The sequence below is a fragment of the Liolophura sinensis genome, chromosome 7 (genome assembly GCF_032854445.1).
Source record: "Liolophura sinensis isolate JHLJ2023 chromosome 7, CUHK_Ljap_v2, whole genome shotgun sequence".
Lineage (NCBI taxonomy): Eukaryota > Metazoa > Mollusca > Polyplacophora > Chitonida > Chitonidae > Liolophura > Liolophura sinensis.
In genome coordinates, this window is record NC_088301.1 from 3045240 (window position 1) to 3070034 (window position 24795).

General features: G+C 40.2%; 1 protein-coding gene across 1 annotated transcript; it reads right to left on the reverse strand.

Annotated features, from left to right (window-relative positions):
• Window positions 1-893: 893 nt before the first annotated feature.
• LOC135469804 (EGF-like domain-containing protein 2) lies at window positions 894-15749 on the reverse strand. Its single transcript, XM_064748409.1, has 10 exons — window positions 15698-15749; window positions 11086-11229; window positions 8758-8886; window positions 7443-7663; window positions 5984-6135; window positions 5453-5607; window positions 4870-4954; window positions 3305-3473; window positions 2754-2865; window positions 894-1111 (listed from the first exon to the last, which is right to left on the reverse strand). The coding sequence occupies exons 1-10, from the start codon at window positions 15747-15749 to the stop codon at window positions 894-896; spliced, it is 1437 nt and encodes a 478-aa protein (XP_064604479.1).
• Window positions 15750-24795: the final 9046 nt, after the last annotated feature.

Sequence of the window (24795 nt, forward strand, 5' to 3'; positions counted from 1 at the left end):
AAACAGGATTACCAATAATATCAACAGAAAAAACTTTCTGGGGTTTCTACCTTGAGTTGCGTTTTCGACATATATAAACCAACTGGCACTAATAAAAACCGACCTTCCGTCCTTATCAATGCAAAAAAAAAACATAAAAAGACAAAGAAAAGATGTACATATTATCCTATATTAAAGTAGTTCGTCTGAAAAAAATTAAGAAATCCAATATCACATCCAAAAAAGCGGTTACATTTGTAAAAACATGCGTTGTTTATAGTGAGATGAGCATACGAGGTGCACATTACATTCACATGAAAAGGTGGTTATGTATCTATATGACGTCATACGTCAAGTGCTTGTCTGACCACGGAAGACGACACACATCAACAGGCCTCCTCTGAATTACCTCCCTTGTAACACGATAACTGCTATGACATATTGGGAGAATAGCTTTTGAGATGGGAAGTGGATAAGCAAGTGGGACCTCAAGGATGTAGAATATGTCATGACAAAGGCAGCCATCCTGAAGGCCAAAGAATGTAGAGAAACATGACCTGAACTAATGGGAAACGTTGAAAGAGAAGTTAAATAAAGTTTATGTAAAACATAAATGTTTAATGGAGGTCGCTGAAGCTAACCGCTATATATGTATTTCAATAAGAGACTTTTGTGCTTCATCGGCTTAGTTTAAAAAATTTGTACAATGTTTATCACGGACTTTCCAACGCGGCTTACAAAATTACCGCCTGTCGAGAAGACAGGTCTGCCACTAGCTTAAACTGATTTTGTTACTAGCCTTTAGCCGTTTTCACAACTCCCACCTAACCACGTCTAGTCGCTAAAAACGCGCCATTTCAAGGGAGCTCAAGGGAGGTAATTCTCTGCGTCTGTGTCATAGCTGCGAGGTCGATTTACATCTTTGTTAAGCCGCAGTTGCTGTAGGTGTGGAATTCACGCGCCTCATCACTGTGCCTCTGCTTAGCACGCGCACAAACCAAAGCCAGAATGATGATAGCCACGATAAGCAACAGCCCGAACAGAGACGCCACGATGAGGAAGGTGGAATTCTGGAAGCAGGACGCAGTGTTTAACCTATTCACAGGATCCCGGCCACAGGTCCCCAAATCAACTGGAAAAATAACTTAGATGTATAAAGGGCGACACGTAATCAAGGACACGCCTTTGAATAATCCCAATCAATGTCGTTGCATGTAGGTCAACCGGATGCCACACATAATGGTTACTGTAATTATCTAATAGCCTTGTAATTAGTATAACTACATGGTTTATACGCCTAGACTTTTTATGCATCCTCACAATTTTGAGCCGGAAAATGGTAAGATTGAGGGACACCATGATATACCATAAAACACTTGAATCCTAAAACAAAACTCTAATGTCGTGGCGATGAAAGAGACATACTCTACTTGCCGACAACATGGTCCATCTTAAATGAACCTATATTTGGACAGGTATCTCCACCATTGCAGATATTCCGACATAATTGGTTATTTCACCTTTCTGACAATTGTTTGTACATAACACAAGCCTATAAATAAGGTACCTGATTAAAAAAGCTGTCTGATATTAGGGAATGTTACAATCAGTTAGTTTGCATCATTTGACATAGTATAGTTATACAATGAAAAATGAAAACCAAACAAAAACCAATCCCATACTATAGCTGCGATATCCCGCAAACATCAATGTCATCTTGCACTTAGGCCAGCCGTTAAGAGAATAGGTCATGCTGAAAGATAAGATGTCACGTGTTTGACGCGAGTGAAGTTCAGTAGGTGGTTTTAGCTGTTCAACGGGATCAAGTCATTGTTTCTATAAATTATATATTAGGCTATATCTACACCAATACTGCACCTACAGACATCATACTTGGTTTATCCATGGCACTTAATGTGGGTTATAACGTGATGCCAATAACTCTCGATTCTAACCCCAGGGAACGCTTCTGTGAATAGCAGTCTGAACAGCAGTCTTGTCCCTATCTCTGTTAATGCTGCACCTACAGACATCATACTTGGTTTATCCATGACACTTAATGTGGGCTATAACGTGATGCCAATAACTCTCGATTCCAGCCCCGGGGGACGCTTCTGTGAATAGCAGTCTGAACAGCAGTTTTGTCCCTATCTCTATTAATGCTGCACCTACAGACATCATACTTGGTTTATCCATGACACTTAATGTGGGCTATAACGTGATGCCAATAACTCTCGATTCCAGCCCCAGGGGACGCTTCTGTGAATAGCAGTCTGAACAGCAGTCTTGTCCCTATCTCTGTTAATGCTGCACCTACAGACATCATACTTGGTTTATCCATGACACTTAATGTGTGCTATAACTTGATGCCAATAACTCTCGATTCCAGCCCCACTGGACGCTTCTGTGAATAGCAGTCTGAACAGCAGTCTTGTCCCTATCTCTGTTAATGCTGCACCTACAGACATTATACTTGGTACATTAATGACACTTAATGTACTAAGTATGATGTCTGTAGATGCAGTAGTGGTGGAGATACAGCCTAATATATAATTTATAGAAATAATGAATTGTCCCCGTTGACGCACAAGTTTGACCAATCGACTGACTGGAGACAGACAGAACGACTTTTGCTTAGCCAAGACACATTACAGGGCATAATCCCACCTCGTGCGAGTAGAACATCAATGGTGTTCCATCACACTGTTCCCATTGTTCTACACATTAGTTACCCACCCAGGTGCTTCGCACGCATCACTGGATGACAAACTTACCTTCGGTATCACCCTGTGTTACCACAAACACGCGAGTTGTGAGATTTCCGCGCTCCGTGCCAGATTCTCGCTTTCTTCTGCCGAATCCATTGGCAACGCCATTACAGTTCAACTGTGGAAAGAAAAACACAAGAACAAAGGGTGTCAGACACGAATAGGGACATACAGCGTCAGTCGTTCGTAACTGCAAACTGACACAAAATCATTTGTACTGTAAACACTGTAAGTTAATTGATGCCAATGTTTGATGAGAGTTTGGGTCAAAAGTACTGCAGATACCACAAGTGAAACTGCAGACATCGGATTTATCAATCATGGCTGAAATTGTGTTTTCAGCTGAATGATAACTGTCCCTGGCAATAACCTGTCGACACACCTGTAAGAAACCTACACACCAAACGTGTTTTCATTCAAACCTCTTCGATTGACAGGGTAACCTGTCGGGTAGAATAGGCGTGTCAAACATGTACCAAGTGTTCTGATTGGTTGATGGTGCATTTTGACCAGCAGATCATTCTGATCCACAGCGGCAATCAGTCATTTCGACTCACCGGGGCACAGTTGGCAGCACTGGCACTTGTACACATTGTGGTTGAGGCCAAGAAGTACACGGAGTTTGTTGTCATGAACTTGAACATCTTGAAGGGAACAAGAACCAGGCCTGGGTTGGGTTTTTGCAGAGGTGATACTGTGATGCCATTTGTCAGGGACACAGGGCAGCTGGAAATAGAACAAGAAGTCCACTGAGTTTAATAATAGTTGTACCACTTGTGGGGTTTCGGGTGCATTTAAAGCTTACCAGCTATCACTAGTGCCATATTAGAATTAACAACGCTATTCATCTGGAATGTCTCTGCATGCCGGAACTCAATTTCATCGACATATAACATCTAAGAACTTCTCAATTTCCTCATGCCCCCTCACATTTGGAAGGATGTAAACCAAAATATTTGTAAAAATTCCTAATGATCGAATATATCACGTTAACAGACAAAACTAAACTTTAAAATATAACTTTGTCGGAGAGCAACAATACACCATATATTTATAAGATCGTCTATATTGTGATAATGTGTGATAATAAAGGGGATTGTTAACTTTCTGGACATGGTTTCTTTCAAGAGCATTTAGAAACCGGAAAGCCGTCATATAGATGTCACAATACATAGATTCTAAAGGACGACTCCTGGGTCGTGCGTAATAAAACAGTTATAATAAAAATCCACAAGAGTTTCCTCAGTACACAGCGTGTCCCCGTACGTGCGGTACGACAATCGCACGTTTTTCAAGAATTCACAATAATTCAAGTTATTGGGACCTATTGTCAGTGACAATGTTCATGAAAGTTTGCTTGAAATCGTTGCGTTGACAAAATGAAATGGACAGACGAAGAATCAGTCCCGGTTGTCCTGTATTTAATGCCGGGAGATAATTTGTCTGGAGGTCACGAGGGGATGGAGGAACTAGTTACGAAATGGACACTTTTTACTCTAGGAATATGATTAAAAGGCATAGCATACGTGTAGGTTTATTAAGCCGTCTTTGCTTTTCTAATTTATAAAGCAAATTTTCTAATTCATTTCAATTAAATACCACGGTTAATTTAACCAATATATTTATTTATTTCATTGGGGTTTTTTTAGGTCGTACTAGAATATTTTACTTATACTACGGAAACCAGCATTATGGTGGAAGGGAACCGGAAAGAGCCCGGGGGAAAGCCACGGCCATCCTCAGTTTGCTGACAGGCTTCCCCAGGTACGACCAGAGAGGAAGCCAGCATGATTTAAACTCGGCGACCGCATTGGTAAGAGGCTCCTGGGCTATTACGCACTGGCACGCTATAAAACACTTCGGCCTTGAAGGCCCACCTGTTACCAGTATAAAACCTGCGCACAGTGATACTCGCATTCCAAGCCTCCTTCATGTCACGTTTACCCAAGATGACTGCTTTACAACCCTGAGGTTGGGAGAAGCCCTTGCCTTAGTGGTTAGAAACGCCTGCCTTTCAACCACTATATCCTACACGAGATTCGGGTACAAAAGTGGCCTCATACAGAGAAGTAGATCCCCCGCTCTATTTGCTTGTGGGGCTTCGTTGTCAACCTATAGATACCTATTTCTGATTAAGGCCTTTTCCATTTGAGGGTTGATGTTGGAGTCAAATGCCGTCAATTCGTCTACCCGCAGCGTGGTGTAGGCTGTAACATCAAGGGAAAACACTATAAAGACACCAGAAGACGTAAATTTTATAAATATTTCGAGAATATTTACATTTAACTCTTGTTTCAACATTGAGATTTTATGTCATTTAATGGAAAAGCATTTCATTATAAAGGTCTAGGGAACTAATTTGCACAAATATGACATACAGGGGTGGCTGTTGGGTGTGGGTGGACGTGGTTGCTTGTCAAGATTCATTTAGATACACATTTGGTCTATTAACTTCACTGACAACCAAATCCTGACACACAATTTATAGGCACGATAAATGTGCAATGTTCCTCCATAATACACAATGCAGGTTTGCAGAAAGTTAAAAATGAAAAAACTAGTTTATTCACATTAAAAAAAAAACGGAACAAAGTTTATTCTGTTTGAGTTGATGTGAGAATGATTAGGGGTCCGATGTCCTCTCCCGGCGGCTTCGTCTGTTCGAAGCAAGCATAAATGTCTTGTTCTTACGATTCTCTACTTACTCGTGGTTCCTATGAGGGAGAACTCAAGGAAGAGGTCATCTCCTACCATGAGGATACCGGTATTCAGTACTGAACGATCCGGCTGGCGAGTGATTGCTATGTTAGCCGGGATATGATTGGCCTGGACATTCAATCCCGTTAACCGATCGTCCGTGCTGCGAAAAGAATAAAGCTATGGAATATGCACAGGGAAATCTCTCACAAAACTTTAGTCTAAAAAGTGCGTCAAGGCAAAATAAAACTAATACTATATCTTGCTCACAATGAGTATCACAGTCCTGAAACTACAAAACAATATATTTAAAAGTACATGCTTTTGGTGAAAAACTAAGTGAAAAGAGCCAATATACGTTCGCTGCATGATACCCAAATCGTGTACAATTACTGGAAACGGTGGAACGGCGACATTCATGTACTCCTTACCATGATGTATATAGGTAAATAAATCATAGGTTAGAAAACAATTGCGTTATATAGACCTTATGCAAGCAACAAACAGGACCTTGGTGGATTGTGTAACTGTCCACTTACTTGGTGTTAAATGTCAGACCATTCAGGACTATACCAATGAATTGGCCAGAACCGGACTGAGAGCACTGGAAGGTATGGATCTCATCAGGCCAAGCTATAAACGCTGGGTCGTACTGCACAATTACAGTGTAGCGCTTGATGTTACCACTGTCCTGTTAACACAGCACATGTAATTCATTTAAATATTTCATTCAGTTTCTGGCAGGAAAGTACATATACGCAGCGTCCATTTCATGCTGCACGTTACATTGTATAACTCAGTAAAATCCGTATAAATGATAATGAACAAGTTGAGGCACTGTTACATTACAGATTTTTTCCAGTTCACAAACTAGCTTTTAGTGCTGCATGTCTTGATTAAAGATGAATATATTCGTAGTGCTGTCCCTTGGACTGTATTTTTGATGTGGAAATATAGCCATTAAAACATGGTTAGCAGTATACAGGGATCTATGACGTCACATATAAAAATTATGAACAGTGACAAAAACGACATTTGAAAGTAGGATGGAGTGAGCTTATAAGTGGTATGATCTTCCGCAGCCACACAGAAAAGTTATCTTTTGCATCTTTTCGCAAACCACATGCACATGTTAATTCTTTTTCGCTTAGTTAACGCCGCTCTAAGCTAAAACAAAGATAAGTGCGTCCATCGTACACATCGTGTAGACAGGGGCCTACTCATCTTTCAGTGACTCACGTTGTGCATTAATTGGCTATGCTTGAAAAACTAAGCTTATAGTCCGAAAAAAGCCAAAAGAATCGAAGTGATTGAAGCCATCCAACATTGGCGTTATATCTGACATGCGTGTTCCACAGAGGAGGAATTGATGAAGAGAGATGAATGGTAACTGCTTGTGCCACATGGGAATGTTTACAGACATATCGTAGCCACGTACTGCAGAGGCGTGATGAAATGGTAACTGCTCATGCCACATGGGAATGTTTACAGACATATCGTAGCCACGTACTGCAGAGGCGCGATGAAATGGTAACTGCTCATGCCACATGGGAATGTTTACAGACATATCGTAGCCACGTACTGCAGAGGCGCGATGAAATGGTAACTGCTCATGCCACATGGAAATGTTTACAGACATATCGTAGCGATGTACCACGCGCTGAGCAGGATTGAATGTGTATGGTTTCAAGCCATATGGGCATTTTTACAGCCGGAGTATGGGTACGGAGTATTACTGTTAAACAGTAATGAAATAAATAAATTAATGAACCAATCAATCATTATTACAGAGACATCGTGGCAACATAACACTGGGAAGTAATAAATGATTGTGGCGTTATTTCATGAATGTCCTTAAGACGTACCGATGATGTGGAAAATATAGCCCGGTGCCTGAACGTTGTTATAAAACCAACTTCCAAATTATCCTAACAACGTTTCTGGAAGAACAGGGGGACAAACAACGGGTATATCAAGCTGCAATGCACAAGTGTTTACCAAAATTTCCATGCCGGATCGGCATGGGTTAGTGGTGCCCACGGTCGTGTCGAGGCTGAGCGTCTTTGTGAAGCCCTGGTTGGGGCTCACAGCCGGGACGTCCACAACACACTGGGGGGTATTAGACAAACCTCTGACGTAAATTCGACCGTTAAACAAACCCGTCTCGTGAGGATTGACTAATATGGTCATCGTTTGGTCGTCACAACCGAGGATAGCCACTGAAAGTAATACATAATAAACATCTTAGCCCTTGAAATTCTACCCAAAAGAAACCGTATTTAAATTTGTCCTCACATGCTATAATAATTACCATGGCTCGTAAGATACATTCCACATACTGCTGCTTCTTAATTATAAGTCGCCATGACATGGCTGAAATATTGCCAATGTGGCGTTAATCCATAATCATCCATTCATTCATTCATTCATAATTATAAGACACTGGAGCAAAGAAGACTTATTTGCCGTGCACACATAACATTTGAAATGTTAATAAAGTCATTTCGTTGTTCGTGGAGTGTTAGTGACAACAGCAGTAAACATTTCTCTTGGAGCAGTTTTCGGTAAGTGGGAAAGTTTGTAAATCAATGGCCAAATTGTCAGTGATGTTACCAGCGGCAGGCCGGTTACCTCTGCCCTTAACACTAGCCGTCACTCTGTTGTGGAAACGTCTTTGGTGTTCCATTTCAAAATATCGGACTAAACAGCAATGAAATAAATTAGTAATAACTAAGTAATATAAAGATAACACTCCTGAGAATTTTGAATATATTTTGTTTAGTAATCTTGTTGAACATTTTATAAGCTCAGTAGCTTAAAGAAATACTATACTTAACTGCGAGTATTGCACAGGCAACTATGAACTTTAGGTATGAACTCTTTCTGCCATTTGTTATGACAATCATAGAAATAAGGAAATTAAAATTGGGGAAAATGAGACAAAGTTGAGAGAAAACATGGCTTGTTCTAACTTGATAAAGACACCAAACCTTCAGGTAAACCTGTTTACAGGCACGTTACGTGTCGTGTTATCAGGAGAACGTCTTAGATCGCTCATCTAAGGCAGCTAAATATTACCGGCCCAAACAACGAAGGAGGAAATGTAGCAATATAGACATTTAATAGTATGAAATTATCTTTTCTTGCAGACATTTGTTAATTATATTGACATTGAGAATAGACTACAATGAGAGTGGATCCCTATATGGATTCATGTATTTTACAGTGGTACCACTGTATTTCGTCCTGTTCTCGGACTAACACGTCATTTCCACAAAAAGTCCAGCGCAATGAAAATAGCACGCATGCTTACCTCTGTTGAACTGACACCTGTTTCCATAAAACGCTGGTTGACAGAAGCATCGGTGGCCATTGACCCCATCGTTGTAACAAATACCGTTATTTTCACAATTGATGTCACACACAGTCGTTACTCTTTGCGCTGGATCAAAGAAAATAAAGGTACCGGTAGGGAGAATAAACTTTCATTTGCTTTCATAACAGTAGAGTGCCAGTACGGGAACTTTGCGTACAATGGGTTTGATAATGGAAAGTAGTTTTCGATAAAGAGAATTAGCTTACAATGAGATTGACAAAAGGGAAGTACCGGTGCGCAGAATGGGCTTCCATTGGCTTTGACATCAGAGGAGTACCAGTACGGGGCATTAGCTTATATAGGCTTTGACAACAGACAAGTACCAGTACGGAGAATTAGCGTTGACAACAGAGAACCACCGGTACGTGGAATGAGTTTACATCGGATTTGACAACAGACAAGTACCAGTACAGGGAATTAGCGTTGACAACAGAGAAGTACCAGTACGGAGAATTAGCGTTGACAACAGAGAAGTACCAGTACGGAGAATTAGCGTTGACAACAGAGAAGAACCTGGACGGGGAATGAGTTTACATCGGATTTGACAACAGAGAAGTACCAGTACAGGGAATGAGTTTACATCGGATTTGACAACAGACAAGTACCAGTACGGGGAGTTAGCGTTGACAACAGAGAAGTACCAGTACGGAGAATTAGCGTTGACAACAGAGAAGAACCTGGACGGGGAATGAGTTTACATCGGATTTGACAACAGACAAGTACCAGTACAGGGAATGAGTTTACATCGGATTTGACAACAGACAAGTACCAGTACGGGGAATTAGCGTTGACAACAGAGAAGTACCAGTACGGAGAATTAGCGTTGACAACAGAGAAGAACCTGGACGGGGAATGAGTTTACATCGGATTTGACAACAGACAAGTACCAGTACGGGGAATTAGCGTTGACAACAGAGAAGTACCAGTACGGGGAATTAGCGTTGACAACAGAGAAGTACCAGTACGGAGAATTAGCGTTGACAACAGAGAAGAACCTGGACGGGGAATGAGTTTACATCGGATTTGACAACAGACAAGTACCAGTACGGGGAATTAGCGTTGACAACAGAGAAGTACCAGTACGGGGAATTAGCGTTGACAACAGAGAAGCACCAGTACGGAGAATTAGCGTTGACAACAGAGAAGTACCAGTACGGAGAATTAGCGTTGACAACAGAGAAGTACCAGTACGGGGAATTAGCGTTGACAACAGAGAAGTACCAGTACGGAGAATTAGCGTTGACAACAGAGAAGTACCAGTACGGAGAATTAGCGTTGACAACAGAGAAGTACCAGTACGGAGAATTAGCGTTGACAACAGACAAGTACCAGTACGGAGAATTAGCGTTAACAACAGAGAAGTACCAGTACGGAGAATTAGCGTTGACAACAGAGAAGTACCAGTACGGAGAATTAGCGTTGACAACAGAGAAGTACCAGTACGGAGAATTAGCGTTGACAACAGAGAAGCACCAGTACGGAGAATTAGCGTTGACAACAGACAAGTACCAGTACGGAGAATTAGCGTTGACAACAGAGAAGTACCAGTACGGAGAATTAACGTTGACAACAGAGAAGTACCAGTACGAGGGATTAGCTTACATAGGCTTTGACAACAGAGAAGTTCAGGTGCACAGAGTGCCTTGACAAACGATAATTTATTCTAATTATGTATTTGATTGGTGTTTTACGCCGCACTCAATACTATTTGAGTTATAAGTCGACGGCAATCTTTATTGTGGGAGGAAACCGGGACTAGGCAGGGAGAAACACACGCGTATAGGCAGGTTGCTGCGTGGCCTTCCCACGTAAGGCCGGAGAGGAAGCCAGCATGAGCTGGACTTAAACACTCAGCGTCTGATGTGAGAGATTGATGCCAAACAAGAGCCAACAGCACCTGTAATTTACTTACAACGGCTTTAACAAACAAATAAATATGCATTTTAACAAGGCTTCGAGTTTTGTACTGACAAGAGCTAAAGCAATTGTTGCAGGCGATTATATAGTCAAAACGTGTTTCCTCAGTTAAATCTTCTAATTGGCTTGGGGAAAAGGCGCACAAGCACACTCCCCACAACCATGATTTGAAATCTAAAAACGATCGAAGACAGCCTTTGCCTTTAATCTTTGAAAAAGGGCTAATTGCGAACGTATATATTGATCTTTTTTCCTGATGTGCGCACAACCGTTTTCAAGACTTTGTGTCACATCCTGCTTAAATGTTTCAATAATTTCTTTGGGACATTTCGTCATCTCTGTACTTACCAGCGACCAGTCCACAGTTGTATCCTTCAAAGGCATTGTTTGTGCATGTGCAAACCCCGTCCGGCTGACACTGGCCCCCATTGGCGGCCACACATGGAGAGTTAACGCGCTGGCAGCTGAATGGCTTGTAAGGCCGCTGGGCAGCTAATGGAGCGTGTTTAAAATACAAGTATTTGCATGCACGTAAGAATATAACTTTCCATAGAATATATACATTGAATCCATATATTTTTTCCAGTCACACAGAATGATGTGAAATTAAAGGCAATATCATTGAAGAGTTCGAAAGTTGTTTGAAATTGAAAAGCGTTCCCTGCTTATTATTCATGGATGCTGCTTTCACTTCAGAATACTCTTCTTATCTGAAAAGCTGTGCATCTGTAGAGGCAGCAAGTGTAAATTTCCTTGGAAGAGTCATTAGACTCATTGATTTTGTGTTCCAGTTTCTCAGTACCTTTAATTTATGGCGGACCGAGCACTTCCAACCTTTTACCCGCACCCAGGCATTCTGCCCTTTATTCTAAGAAGTGAGCAAATTCCGGTTATCTATCCGGTTATGCGTGTCAACAGTGCGATTCTAATCTGTTAATCTATGTTTCGCCTTTGATTTAGTACATTCTGAAATGTTTATTCTTATAGTCAAGCATTATTATTAGAAGAATTATCTCATCATCTTTCGTTGTTTATTTTTAATTTTATCCCAGGTCGCCTATATACTTATTGCCCTCTGTGTTCATAAAGAGAGTTCTAGGTGGCACAGTCATGTCACTCTGAAAGGAAGACGACCCATCAAATTGACCTCTTTTGAGTATATTTAGGTAACTCCATAATTTGCTAACATGTAAGGAGCGGTCTAGTTTTCTCCTTTGATACACCAGCGGGTATTGCTCCAATTATTCGTTAATGGAATATTTTTTGAAGCCATGCCGGTTGCTTGGCAGACTAGCCACATTGGCTCTGTTGTTTCACCGAGTTACTGACTGAGGTCAGAAGGTAAACGTGCCCGAAAAGTCATGACACACAAAGCTTATTTTAACTGAACTTGTGCGTATAGACGAACGCCATATATAGTGGTCTAGTGTGTAGAAAACGTCTCCCACGGACAGTGGAATTTGATTAAAGGCATTGCAATCAAAGCATTTATCCAAGCGAACGTATCGCCCCTTTTATCCCATGGTACAAAGTGAATGCATAACGAATCCAATCCTCCTTCGGATTCCACAGCCCGTTTGTGTGTCGGGGTTCAGTTTAGTTCAGCTTTGCACAATGTATAGAACATAAAATAAGTGAACTCTAATTTTTCATCAATAGTAATAGTGTTATTGCCCAATACTTATTTTATTTTATTCCTATTTTATTTTAACTAGAAAACAAAATCTAAAGTGGATAAGTAATAATTATATACCCCCAAAACTAAAACCTTTTTTTCCAGGCACGTAGAAATTAACAGGCAGGTGTTTATTTCAGACGTTAAAGTCTCTAGTTTACCTCGTTCCACCGAAATCGTCTTTGTGTTAAAAAAAAATCTGCCCAAAAAATCCTGAAAAACTGACAACTATTTCATTTTACGATAATGATGAAAATCTGACAGAAATTGTTGATAAATAAACCAGCTTACCGCTACCCACTATGAGGCTTAGAAGGATGATAAAGACTGACGTCACCCTCATGATGTTCTGAAAATACATAATTTAGTCTTGAAAATACCCGTTAACACGACATTTTCATGTCAACACCTTTTAATATGTGCGACATTTTAACATCACAAATGGCCGAGCGGTTAATGGCGTTTCCACGCGTTATAATTCACATAATGAGCTCAATGTTGCTGATTGAAACCCTTTTACTCTTTTATGAGTGTATCCTCTATGATTTCACATTCAGTGGCGATCCACGATTTGTTGTTGAGCAAGACGTTTTCAATTAAACGATTTCTTAGCTTCTGTTGATATCCTAAATCCGTCTCTATCTATTTAACATGATACTGTTCCAGTTCGACTGATTTATGTATTCATTTGTTTTATGTATACGTGGTACTCTATAATATTTCACATATATATATGTGGACACTTTTATGGGTGGAGGAAACCACTGCCCACTTTCAGGTACATGCAAAAGCTCCGAACTTAAACCCGAACCTATCCACCCCGAACTGGATTTGATCCGTTAACCTCATTGGCGATAGGGTACAGTGGGCCGCAGTGACCCAGTGCTCCACACAGAATTGACCATTTAAGTAAAAGTAAAACAGTTCCAAATTAAGAGAAAATGAAATTAAAATTATGCGGTATGATAGATCTCTGAGAATTATGTACGTACATGTAATATTGCCTTCGTAAGAAATTAAACCATTTGTTTTCCTTAAAGCTTCCGCTTTATACAAACATTAAAATTAACTTACTTTAACTCTGAGTCAGGCTTCGCCGTATTCACAGTGCCAAAATTCGGAGCTGAACTGAAGCCTTCCGATTTTCGCTTACACTTATAATGAGACATACACTGAAAATAACGGCCATGGGCCTTAACAACATTTATCATGTTAATGACTTATTGAAGACACTAATCGCTCATACCCATACTGTGTTCCAAATATATATATATATATATATATATATATATATATATATATATATATGTGTGTGTGTGTGTGTGTGTGTGTGCGTATAAATGTGTACGGCGATAATTCCAAGAGTACAGCACTACCATGTATGGACAACTCTTACCCGCTCATATTTATCTATAAAGCCTTTGTTAACTTTGTACGGTATGGACAAAGGACTCACAGATAATCTAAGCACGGAGGTTCTATACATACACGTGCTAATCTGTTATTGATGTCTGGGGAGAGAACGCTCCGCCAACCTAGTAGTATTTCAGTGTTAGCTATTAGTGATAAATTTTGTTTGGTATTATAGGTCTGATAAAGAGTGACCTGAAGTTGAAAATCACTGGGTTAGTACTTAAATCAGTTTGTTAAGAATAATTAAATCTAGTATCACGTTAAGGAGGGTAATTCCAAGCACGATAACATTCCAGTTGCATCTGCTTGCTGGTTTCCAGCGGAAACAAATGATTTGTTTGTTATGTATTAACCACATCAAACACTTAACACGGTACAGCAGACAAGCGTGTATGTACCACAGCTGACAAGCGTGTATGTGCACACAGCTGACAAGCGTGTATGTGCCACAGCTGACAAGCGTGTATGTGCCACAGCTGAAAACCATCACTTATGGCCCGGTAGTCACGTTTATAAATAGAGAAAACATACCAAAGCATGTGGAGAGCAGCCGTAATTCGGCACGAACCTGTAGAATCTCCTGGCTTAAAGCTGCAGCAACACGTGACTTCAGTGGTCAATTGCGAGATCTATAATATAGCCATGGCTAGGCTTATCGTGTGTTTAAAGTTTAATAACACTATATTTAATAATTGTTTAGGATAATGATAATTTCTCTCATGTTTTATTCTCAGCTTACTCACACAGCAAATTCTTCAGATTGGATTGTTTAGTAATAGTGTGCATTAAACCGATAATATTTGCCTAGCAAGATAAATAAGTTTTAGTTTTGACCAGAACAAGTTTGAATTTTGGAGAGTGTCAAAATACATGCGCCCATTAACTAAGGAAATAATCTACTGACTTCAAAGCTGTTTATATGATCATTCTGGTTCTGATAGAGCTGCAACAGTGATACTGCTGGCGTGCCAGCGAGGTGCAAGGAGCCAGAAGCCTCTCACCAATGCCATAGCTGTCAGGTTGTCCTGGCTTCCTCTCCGGCCGCACGTGAGACGGTCTGCCACAATCGTGCGGATGGTCGTGGGATCCCTCGGCCCGGTTTCCTCTCAACACAATGCAGTCCGTCGTGCATATTGCACCAATAAAATAAGTAAATAAATAAATACATTTAGCATCTGCAAACGTTGTTAACTCGTCCTTTAAAAGGCACCCTTTTTATAGAAGATTGTATTATCTTAAATATGTCACATGGTGAAATACTGGGCCAACTTTCACTGAGCGGAGTACAACATTTTTCTTGTACACTTGTCGTTCGATACTTTGTGTGCCACTATTATGGTGTTATTGTCCTATATGTGCGATTATTGATCAGGTACGACATCTTTGTGTAAATGGCACTTGATGACTTCATGGAATCGTCTTCGTTTTCTAGTGAAACAAAATAATTAGGAGGTCCTACTGTTATTGTTAGATTATAAATATTCTGGGCAAAACTGTGGCACGCTCTTGGCAAAAACGGTCGCTCACAAATTCACGAAACTTTAGTATGCTTTAGGGTATGACTTGAAGTTAAGTAACAGTAGGCTAATTTTAATAACCTTTTAAGACAACCAGAATAAAACGTTGTCCAGTATAGTTTGATGTCGGGAACACGAGTGTGTAATTACTTTTTCGCTGTTGTGTGTAGTTTTCTTGTAAACAGAAACCAAAATTAACTTGCCTACTTAACATGGGATCTTCGTGCAAGACCGTGTGAATATATTTACTGCAGCTCAGCGCGGGAACGGAATGAACCTAGCCAACAATGTATTGTTTCTGTCTTTTGTTTTTGGCTAGGAGCAGAAGACCAAGCCGAGTTAATGTGTGTGATACCTGGAAGGTTCCGGCTTAAATCCAATACATTTCTCTTCTTTTTTGCCGCCATCTTTACTCGATCTCTTTTCACTTGTTATTACTATTACCAATATGTATACTGGACCTACAGACACGAATTGCTGTATCCCGAACTTTTCTCCTAGTAATTTTTGGCAAGATAGACTCCGCTCGTCGTTAATTTTCATTTGAGTGGTGAATACAGTTATAAAAGAGATCATTCGATAAAAGGCCAAAACTAGTATAATATGCAAGTAGAACTAAAAACAATAATACCGCAAAATGTTTGTAAACATCACAGTGTGACCAATAAACGTATTTAAACTAATGGATGGCTTAATTTGCACAGAGATTTGAATTGGATTGAAACTGCACTACAAATGCGCCCGGATATGACCAGGTGGGAATTTAAGATAGCAGTGAACAAAATAGAAAAGCAAAGCAAAAAATAATGCCACATACGATTTACACACACTGTGGATTAATAATAAACTGCATATAAACTTATTTATCATTTTAACAGACCGGAAGTGACATGATCAAAACCGGAAGTTTTCACATCTCCTTTGCAAATAATTATAGAGACCTTGGAGAAACAACATTAGATTTCCCACGGCAAGGAGTGACCATTTGTGCAACTCAAAAATGACATCGTCGAAATAATGGAAATAAAGGAATGCCCTTTACAAATGACCCTAGAGACCTAGAAGAACAGCATTTAATGTGCAATGCATAGATGGGTTATCTATTTTGGCCACAATAATGCATGTCATCGATAAAAAAAAGAACGTTTAGAATCTTTTTTTCCTCGAGAACGGCTAATTCGATTGAATAGATACATGTACACTACGTTCATATAAACTGAGTTTGCAAAAATTACAATTATATCTTGAAAACTGTGAAAAAGCACAGATTACCAAATTTATCACGTGATCGAAATATTTGATTTTCATTATTATGCGTACCTGATGGAGTTTGACTTGCTGATCACAAATTGGGTGTTATTTCTTTTCTGTGCTTTACGGCATTGTCGCAAATTGCGATAAACGTGTGAAAAAGTAAAATTTTCTCAGATTTGGGGGTCAGGTGACGGCAAATTGTTTTAGTTCAAATTTGCTTCGTTCAAAAGGCCATGTATCTTTTGTCTATGTCTTAAATGGTTAACCTGTATCAGTAAATACAGGACTTGAATATGTTTAAAGACGATTTACTATGTTTGGCATAAATGTAAGCTTATACTTTGTAAAATATCGACATGTGCTTGATGGCAAGGAACAATGTATACTTCCTAAGTTAGTTGTTCATCTCCCAATGAATAAAGACGCCATTTGATAAACCGGAAGTGAAGTTGTGTAGGGTAGAAATACAACTTGAACCCCTGCATTACTGCTTTAGCAGCTATATTTAGATTAGATGTTGACGGACATAAATTTCCTTATGGTGTGGACTTGATGAGCATTTATTCAAATACGAAACGAACGAACGCTGATGCTCACCTAGGCTGTTGTCATTTATTTATTTACTTCTTTGGAGTTTGGCCAGAGAGCCCAGAGTAAACCACTGGCCTTTGGCAAGTTACTGACAAACTTGGCCGCGCGTGAAACACTTCATATAGTTTGATGAAAGCCGGTCTTCAGCAAACTTCATCTAAGATCCCCTAAAAGATATCTATTGACAGTTTCTTATTACCAAAATGTCGAGGGCAAATGATTCAAATTAGTTTGGAAATATTCCAGCCTCAGATTTGGACTGGACACTCTTCCCGAGTGACGTTTATGTCCAAAAATTTTAGATGTTTGTATTATTTCACTGCAAATTGTTAAGTGGCCACTTGTAGTCTGTTTTAATATGGCGTGAAAAACAAGAATTCAACGAGTTTCAACTGAGGTTGTTGGACATCTAAGAGATCAAGAAAATTTTTTGCTGTGCCCTTTGCTTTGCCTCACTTGTGTTATTTTGAGAAAGAATAGTTTTCACGAGGGACTTTCTGTTTTTATTTCTGCTCATGTTTGGCTTGAAAGTTATGCAGCCGTAAAGGTGACATGGCGAAAGTAAAATTTTTGGAATAGAAAGAAAAAACATGGTGAAAAATATTTTTCAAAATTAGAGGAAAAATTTGGGGGGAAGAGAAAAAGAAATGACACGGTGAAAAAAAATTGGAACAGAGAAAACAGGGGCCCTGATTTATCACAGGTCGTTTCTAATCAACAGCCAATATGACAGTCACAGTCGCGCATCTCTCACTAATAACTACATATTTTAACTAAAGTCTTACCATAATATGAATAACTTGTATTTTAAATCAAGAACAGGGTTGCAGTGGGCCGGGTCGACTGCAAAGGTCAATTCCAGTCTGTTTAAAACACATCATTCTCAGCCGCCACGCTGCAGTGCTTGTGAACTATACATATACCTGTACGTCTTTGCTTGAGGAGTAAAACAAGGCCTTTACAGAAACAGTTGCGTGCTAAAAGAACCAAAGAGTAGTCCGCTACAAACTAATTTGTTCTTGGCGCACAAGGCATTTCCCATTATCAACGAGACAGCTTATTCACAAATTTTAAAAGACATATGTGGACTAAATAAAAAAAAAATACAAAATACAACTTGCAGCCCCGCCCTTGTACAGTTGACCTCTTTCAATCTCCACTGCAACAGCTAAATGTGAGACATCATTCAATCTCAACTGCAACAGCTAAATGTGAGACATCATTCAATCTCAACTACAACAGCTAAATGTGAGACATCATTCAATCTCAACTACAACAGCTAAATGTGAGACATCATTCAATCTCAACTGCAACAGCTAAATGTGAGACATCATTCAATCTCAACTGCAACAGCTAAATGTGAGACACCATTCGAATATGCGGTCGCTGTGAGTTCAAATCCAGCTCACAGTGGCTTCCTCTCCGGCCGTATGTGGGAAGGTCTCAGCAACCTACGGATGGTCGTGGGTTTCCCCCGGGCTCTCTTCGGTTTCCTCCCACCGTAATGCTGGCCGCCGTCGTATAAGTGAAATATTCTTGAGTACGGTGTAAAACACCAATCAAATAAATAAATAAACCATTCGAATACGTGTACTTGTCCAGCCAGGATGGAACTTTGGCGAGCTCTATGTATGTGTTATAGGGCCAAAGGCCATAACTTTGTGCCACATGTATAAAGGTTTAAAAACTGCAGCCATAAGTTGGAATCTTATCGTTTATATGAGTGTATTATTTGGTTGAAAGTTTAATTTATGAATAATAATCCCAGATTACTGGAGGTACCGCTATAAATCTGGATTTTGTTGGAGTTCCTCGTCGTCAAAGAGGGAATTTTGGGACTGAGAAGGTATTATTTGCAAACAACAACAGTTAATTTGCAAAAACATAATGGCACTGACGATGTCACTTTTACTGCTCCGTAGAAAATAAAATATAACGTCATCTCTATATTAAATTCGACTGGTTTTCATTTGTGTAGTGCCACTACGTCTTTCTACACGGAATATACGAGCGAGTTGCCTGCCTATCCCACACATTTATCGTGGAGTTTTGTTGCATTAGATCTAAAGAAAATTCTAGGGATGCATTGTGTGCAAAATGACTCGGCAGGTCTGTTCTGAGTTTTTCATTAAAGATGTGTGAATGTAGGGGCGTTGCCTGTTGGCCGATTTGCACTGACTGACATGGAGTACTTGTATAACCAACCGTCTTAGCGAGGCAGTGTTTGCGCCTTTGACCAGTCATCTTGTAATAAGGTGTAATGTAAAAACGAGCTGTTCTCATCATCGAAAGGTCTATGTATTGATCGGATCTATGACACTACACTGCGACCGACTGTCACGTCTGTTGTCATCGGCAACGGGCATGACAAATATGCCAACATTGTGAATGACTGGCTACCGTGAGACATCGTTACGTGACTGGTGTGGTTTCGGGGTAAGGCAACACCATAAACATTTCGCCATGAGGATCGCCAGTTGGAGTGATACGCCATCGAGATATTAAGAAAATGATGTTCAAAGTGATGCAAAACAAACAAAACGTTCATTCAGAATGTATGCAGGCATATCAACATCAACTTGAAGGTTCTTGAAGGTTACAAAGCTGTATCTATTTATAGTAAAAGAAAGCTAAAATATGAAGAGTGTTAAGAGTGTTGAAAGGCAGTCAAATATTTGAATACTGTGGTGGGCTTAGTGAACCATACTGACGTTATGTAGGAACTCTGACTTCACAGTACCCTTGTTTTTGATGTTCATCAGAAGGAAGGAATTTTTAGGGACATTTTTTCAGTAATCTTTTACTCATGGGTGAAACAGTCATTCCAACGCTTAGTGTCGACATTACAGTTGGAAAACTCTCAGTGACGTCAGAGTTCCTATAAGCCCACCTTATAATTCATATGTTTGTATGCCTTTAACTTGTCTCACAAAAATCTAAACAAATAAATGAAAGTATATTTATTTATAGTTTTAAGTCGTCTATTTAGTGATGCCTACTCGAATTTTGCGGATTTTCTCTTTTAACTCTTTCCATACTATTAATTCAAACAACTCTTTTTTATCACAGTCCATTTATTATCAAGCATTCTTGGTTTTCGTAATCTACATGTATGCGTACAAATCATTTTGTCGGTTTAGTCTTGACTTCATCCGTGTTGTGATTTAAACTCAAAATATTCTTCGCCGCCAAATCAATTCTCTGAAAACAACACTGCGATGTTAATAATTTGCATCAACATAACGTATTGGGCGTTTGCGATATTTTGACGCTTCATTACAATTCATAGATCGTCGCAAATCGGAGATTACCCATGATACGGGGGTCAGTTTTATGGGTGCAGGAAATCAGAATGTCCAGAGTAAACCATCGACGTTTGCCTAACCCGAAAATTCTGCAGAGTTAAGCCGCACCTGACACAGCAAGAGCTGGTTTCAAACATTCAACCTCACTAAATATTAAAATTATTTATTTACTTATTTGATAGCTGCTTAGCGCCCCGCTCAAAAGTGCTCCGTTATACAACGACGATGAGGTTTATGAGTGGCATAAAACACCGCTCTTAGCCAGGTACCTGACAAACCTCATGGCATAAAGCTGCTGCAGACCCAGCGTTAACCAGATGTCAGTACATGATCTAAATGATCGAGCCACTGCTGTTGTTTGTATACAAATATCGTGAGACACTTGCTTTAAAGACTTATCCTTGTAAGTATAAACAACATAGAGTCGCCACTCTGGTGACTAACATGGCGAAGCTGATCTTTGTTAGGCCACAAACCCCCATTAATTTTCCATAAATCGACAATGTTAACGTTTGGCGCTGTAGCTCAGCCCCAAACATTCCGTGGCCAATAAGCTTTGGTGCATACCTGATCCAGCCTGTGAGAAATAAGCCGTTAAAATCTTGACATAGGTAGACCGTCAAAATCTGGACCTTTCATTGCCGGCAGCTGGGAGGGGTGCCTTGCAACGCCAACAGGACTCTCGCAGCTTAATCACAACTATATCCTTGTGTCCTCTCACCCAGAATTTCAAACTTTCCTCAGTAAAACTCATACATGCTCAAAGCTTAGACAATTTCCAGCATTTTGCTTCCAAGCATGCACCTGTACACCAGAAACGGTAGGCTGGCAGCAAAAAAGATTTTACTCCCTAAAATACACAGAATTACATTAGTTACATTACTCCTGAAAAACGGAAGTCGTAATGGGTGTGTGTGTACTATTAAGTGTCTCGCCGATCGAATAAAGGGGAATAAATCTGTAACACCATTTAACAGCGGATGTCGGGGTGATTCAACCACAAACCACTGAGAGACATTTATACTCTGTACGGGAGCGTTGCTCACCCAGGATCTGATTGCCTACATGTACATTCTATTCAAGGGAGTTTGCACAGTAAAAAATAACCTCTTAAAACACGTTAATTAAACAGCTTTGCTATTGATTTATTGCTTAATTCGTACTTTTGTGCCCAATATTCTTGACTTTTATGGGAGCGGTCAGGCTTATGGGGAAGGAAACCAGGGTGACCAGAGTAAAACACCGATATTCCACGGCGGCCAGCAGACCCCGAGGGAAACCCACGACCATCCGCAGGTTTGCTACCAGGTCTTCCAACGTACGGAGAAGAACTGAATGAAACAGAAGAAAGTACTCTGACGTAAAGTCAAAAAAGCGTATTCCATAATTTAACAGAGTTTGTGACATAAATCTGTTTCAGCTGGAAAATACGTATGCCTCAAGAGGTAATGCAGTGTGACCATAAAACGTGTATGTATCTCCGATAATCGTTTAACAGATATATATTGGCAAATTCACTGTTGGTCTATGGGGATAATTGTCTGCTCGTGATTAGATATGTGTATTTTGTAAAAACTCTTAGATTACCAGATTAACTCAAGTGTGTCTTGAACACACAGAAAAATAATTTGAATACACTTAGATATATATCTTAACAAAATAGTATATATTAAGAAATCCCCTCATAACTTCATTGTGCCATCACTGATGGTATTAGCAGGTTTTCAAATAACACATCCATGTGACGTAAGTTCGAGCAAACAACACGTAAGAGTCTTGGACTCTGGATGATCGCAAGTGATACGTTCTCCGAACGAGCGCAAATAGAAACGTGTCAAAGATTCGTGTAACATTTTGCTGATGTTTGGATATGCAGGAGACTCCGATATAAAGCGATGGACGGATCGTGCTGCGAACAGGGTGTCAGTCACGCGCTTGTTAATAAATTGATAACTCGCCAACTAACGTCTGTGCATTGTACATATTTTATAATGCAGAGGTAAGGGCATAAGAAAATCACAAAACTGTGTGTGGGGGAGGAGGGGGGCAGCTATCATACTGTCGTCGCTGCACTGGCCTTACTCTCTATACTGTACGTCTATCATACTGTCGTCGGTGCTCTGGCCATACTCTCTATGCTGTACGTCTATCACACTGTCGTCACTGCCCTGGTTTTACTCACTATGCTGCACGTCTATCACGCTGTCGTGGCTGCTCTGGTTTTACTCTCTATGCTGTACGTCTATCACACTGTCATCGCTGCTCTGGTTTTACTCTCTATGCTGTACGCCTATCAAACTGTCGTCGCTGCTTTAGTTTTACTCTCTATGCTGAACATCTATAATTGTATTAACAACAGGTCCCAAGGAAACATTATCCTGAAGCAATGGGCAATCCCTAAAACGCACCGTTTCCTAATGCATGAAGCAATTGCGAAGAAGAAACATTATCCTATAATGAAAGACGCAATGTCGAGCGGGATCCATAATGTACATTTATACAGCATTAAATAAGAATTGAAGGATTCAAAGCACACAGTTACTGTAGTCTGTTAGATTGTAAAAATGTCGAAACGTTGACATCGTTTACACATTAAGGTAAATGATTTAATCTGTGCTGCTGGCATTATCCTGATTGCGTCTTACGCGGATCTTTATAGGCCGGTACATGTAGTGTCTCGTAGACACGTGGATGATGGTTGGGTCCTACGACCATCCTACGCAGGTGGTACACTCGTATTGGCTGTATGATCGGCGTATGATGTGAACATCTTCCTGTGATATTATGCCCTTTCTTCGCCGATGTTCCGACCCATATCCGTATCAGATATATCGTTAGGATCGAGCGGTACTGTAGCAAATGTTGTGCGGCATAAAGCAGGTAGAAAAGGTATATTATCAGGTACACGTATTCGATGCGTTATCAAACGTTCGCAATGAGCTGTTCTTGTAATGTCGACCTAAATAAATGTTTCTAGAGCTGCTGAAAGTGGATTCCTCCTCTGAGATTTGAAAGGACATAGTTCGTATGAAGTAGAGGAAAGAGTATCTAAGCGCATGTAATAATTGATGATATTAAATCAATATCTAATGTCCAAATGACAGAACTTTCATGTGCCTGGAGTAGGTCAATAATCACAACCTGAAACATTTATCGTCCGCGCTTGGATCGATTAGCAACGATCCACAACCTTACTCTATATATGTACATATGGGACCAAGATCATTCGCTAAAACTCACCAAAAAATAAGCCATACACTAGGGAGTCATATTACACGGACATTTGACAGGATACGGATTTTTAGGCTATGTATTTTAGGCTGGGGGGAGGAGGAAATGCATTTAATTCCCGCTCACTGTGCAGATTATTAAACAGTGATAAAAATTCTTGGTCTGTTTAGTTTAGGCTGTACACTGTAGGCTGTAAACGATAGTTCTTCCGATGTGTGCATCGAGATGGTCTTGACAAGCACTTGACACAGTAGACCTACACGAAGGTAGAGCCCAGCATATGTTCCCATGTCGCACACCAGGAAAATTTCTCCTTACAGCTCAAACACGTTCTTACATTTGGTAAAGCTTGCACCGGTAGACCATTTTCTAATAACAAGCCGGCCGCTGAATCCCTTGAATGAAGAAGGTAAACAGGCGTCCGCCATGTTTAATATTCGAACCACATGCCTCATTGGCTGGATTAATGTTAGACATTGGATGGGTCTGGCAGTATTTGACTTCTTTTTAAACTTACATTGATACCTTTACGTCTCAGCCTGCATTTAACCCGGCATATAGTTAAAATTCGCCGGGCATCGCGGTGACGTTATTGACGCCACAAGCTTTATGTCAACGCGGCAAATTTCGAGACACGCCGCTCTACGCTCTATTCGTAACCCTTGGCTTGTGTTAATAACACTCATAATGCTAATGGAGGTGTTCGATTCTCATTTACCTGGCTGACTACTTTGAGATTCGTGAAGCAGCTTGGTGATAAGTCGATTTGTGCTGCTACATTACGAGAATAACATCAGTAACCTTTATCGTGGTTAAAAAACTCTGAAACAGCGAAGAGTTTTATTTACTTGATTTGCGGTTTGCGCTTTACGCAAAAAGATTTCACTGTTAGGATGGCGACCAGCATTATAATAGCGGGAAGGCAGACGGAACCTAGAGTAAACCCTCGACTATCCGCAGATAGCTGACATGCCGGAGAGGAAGATCACCAGAGCTGAGATTGACTCCTGAGCAACTGTGTTATGCAAGCAAGCACACTAATCCCTTGGCCAGGGAAGTCACACGCAGAAAG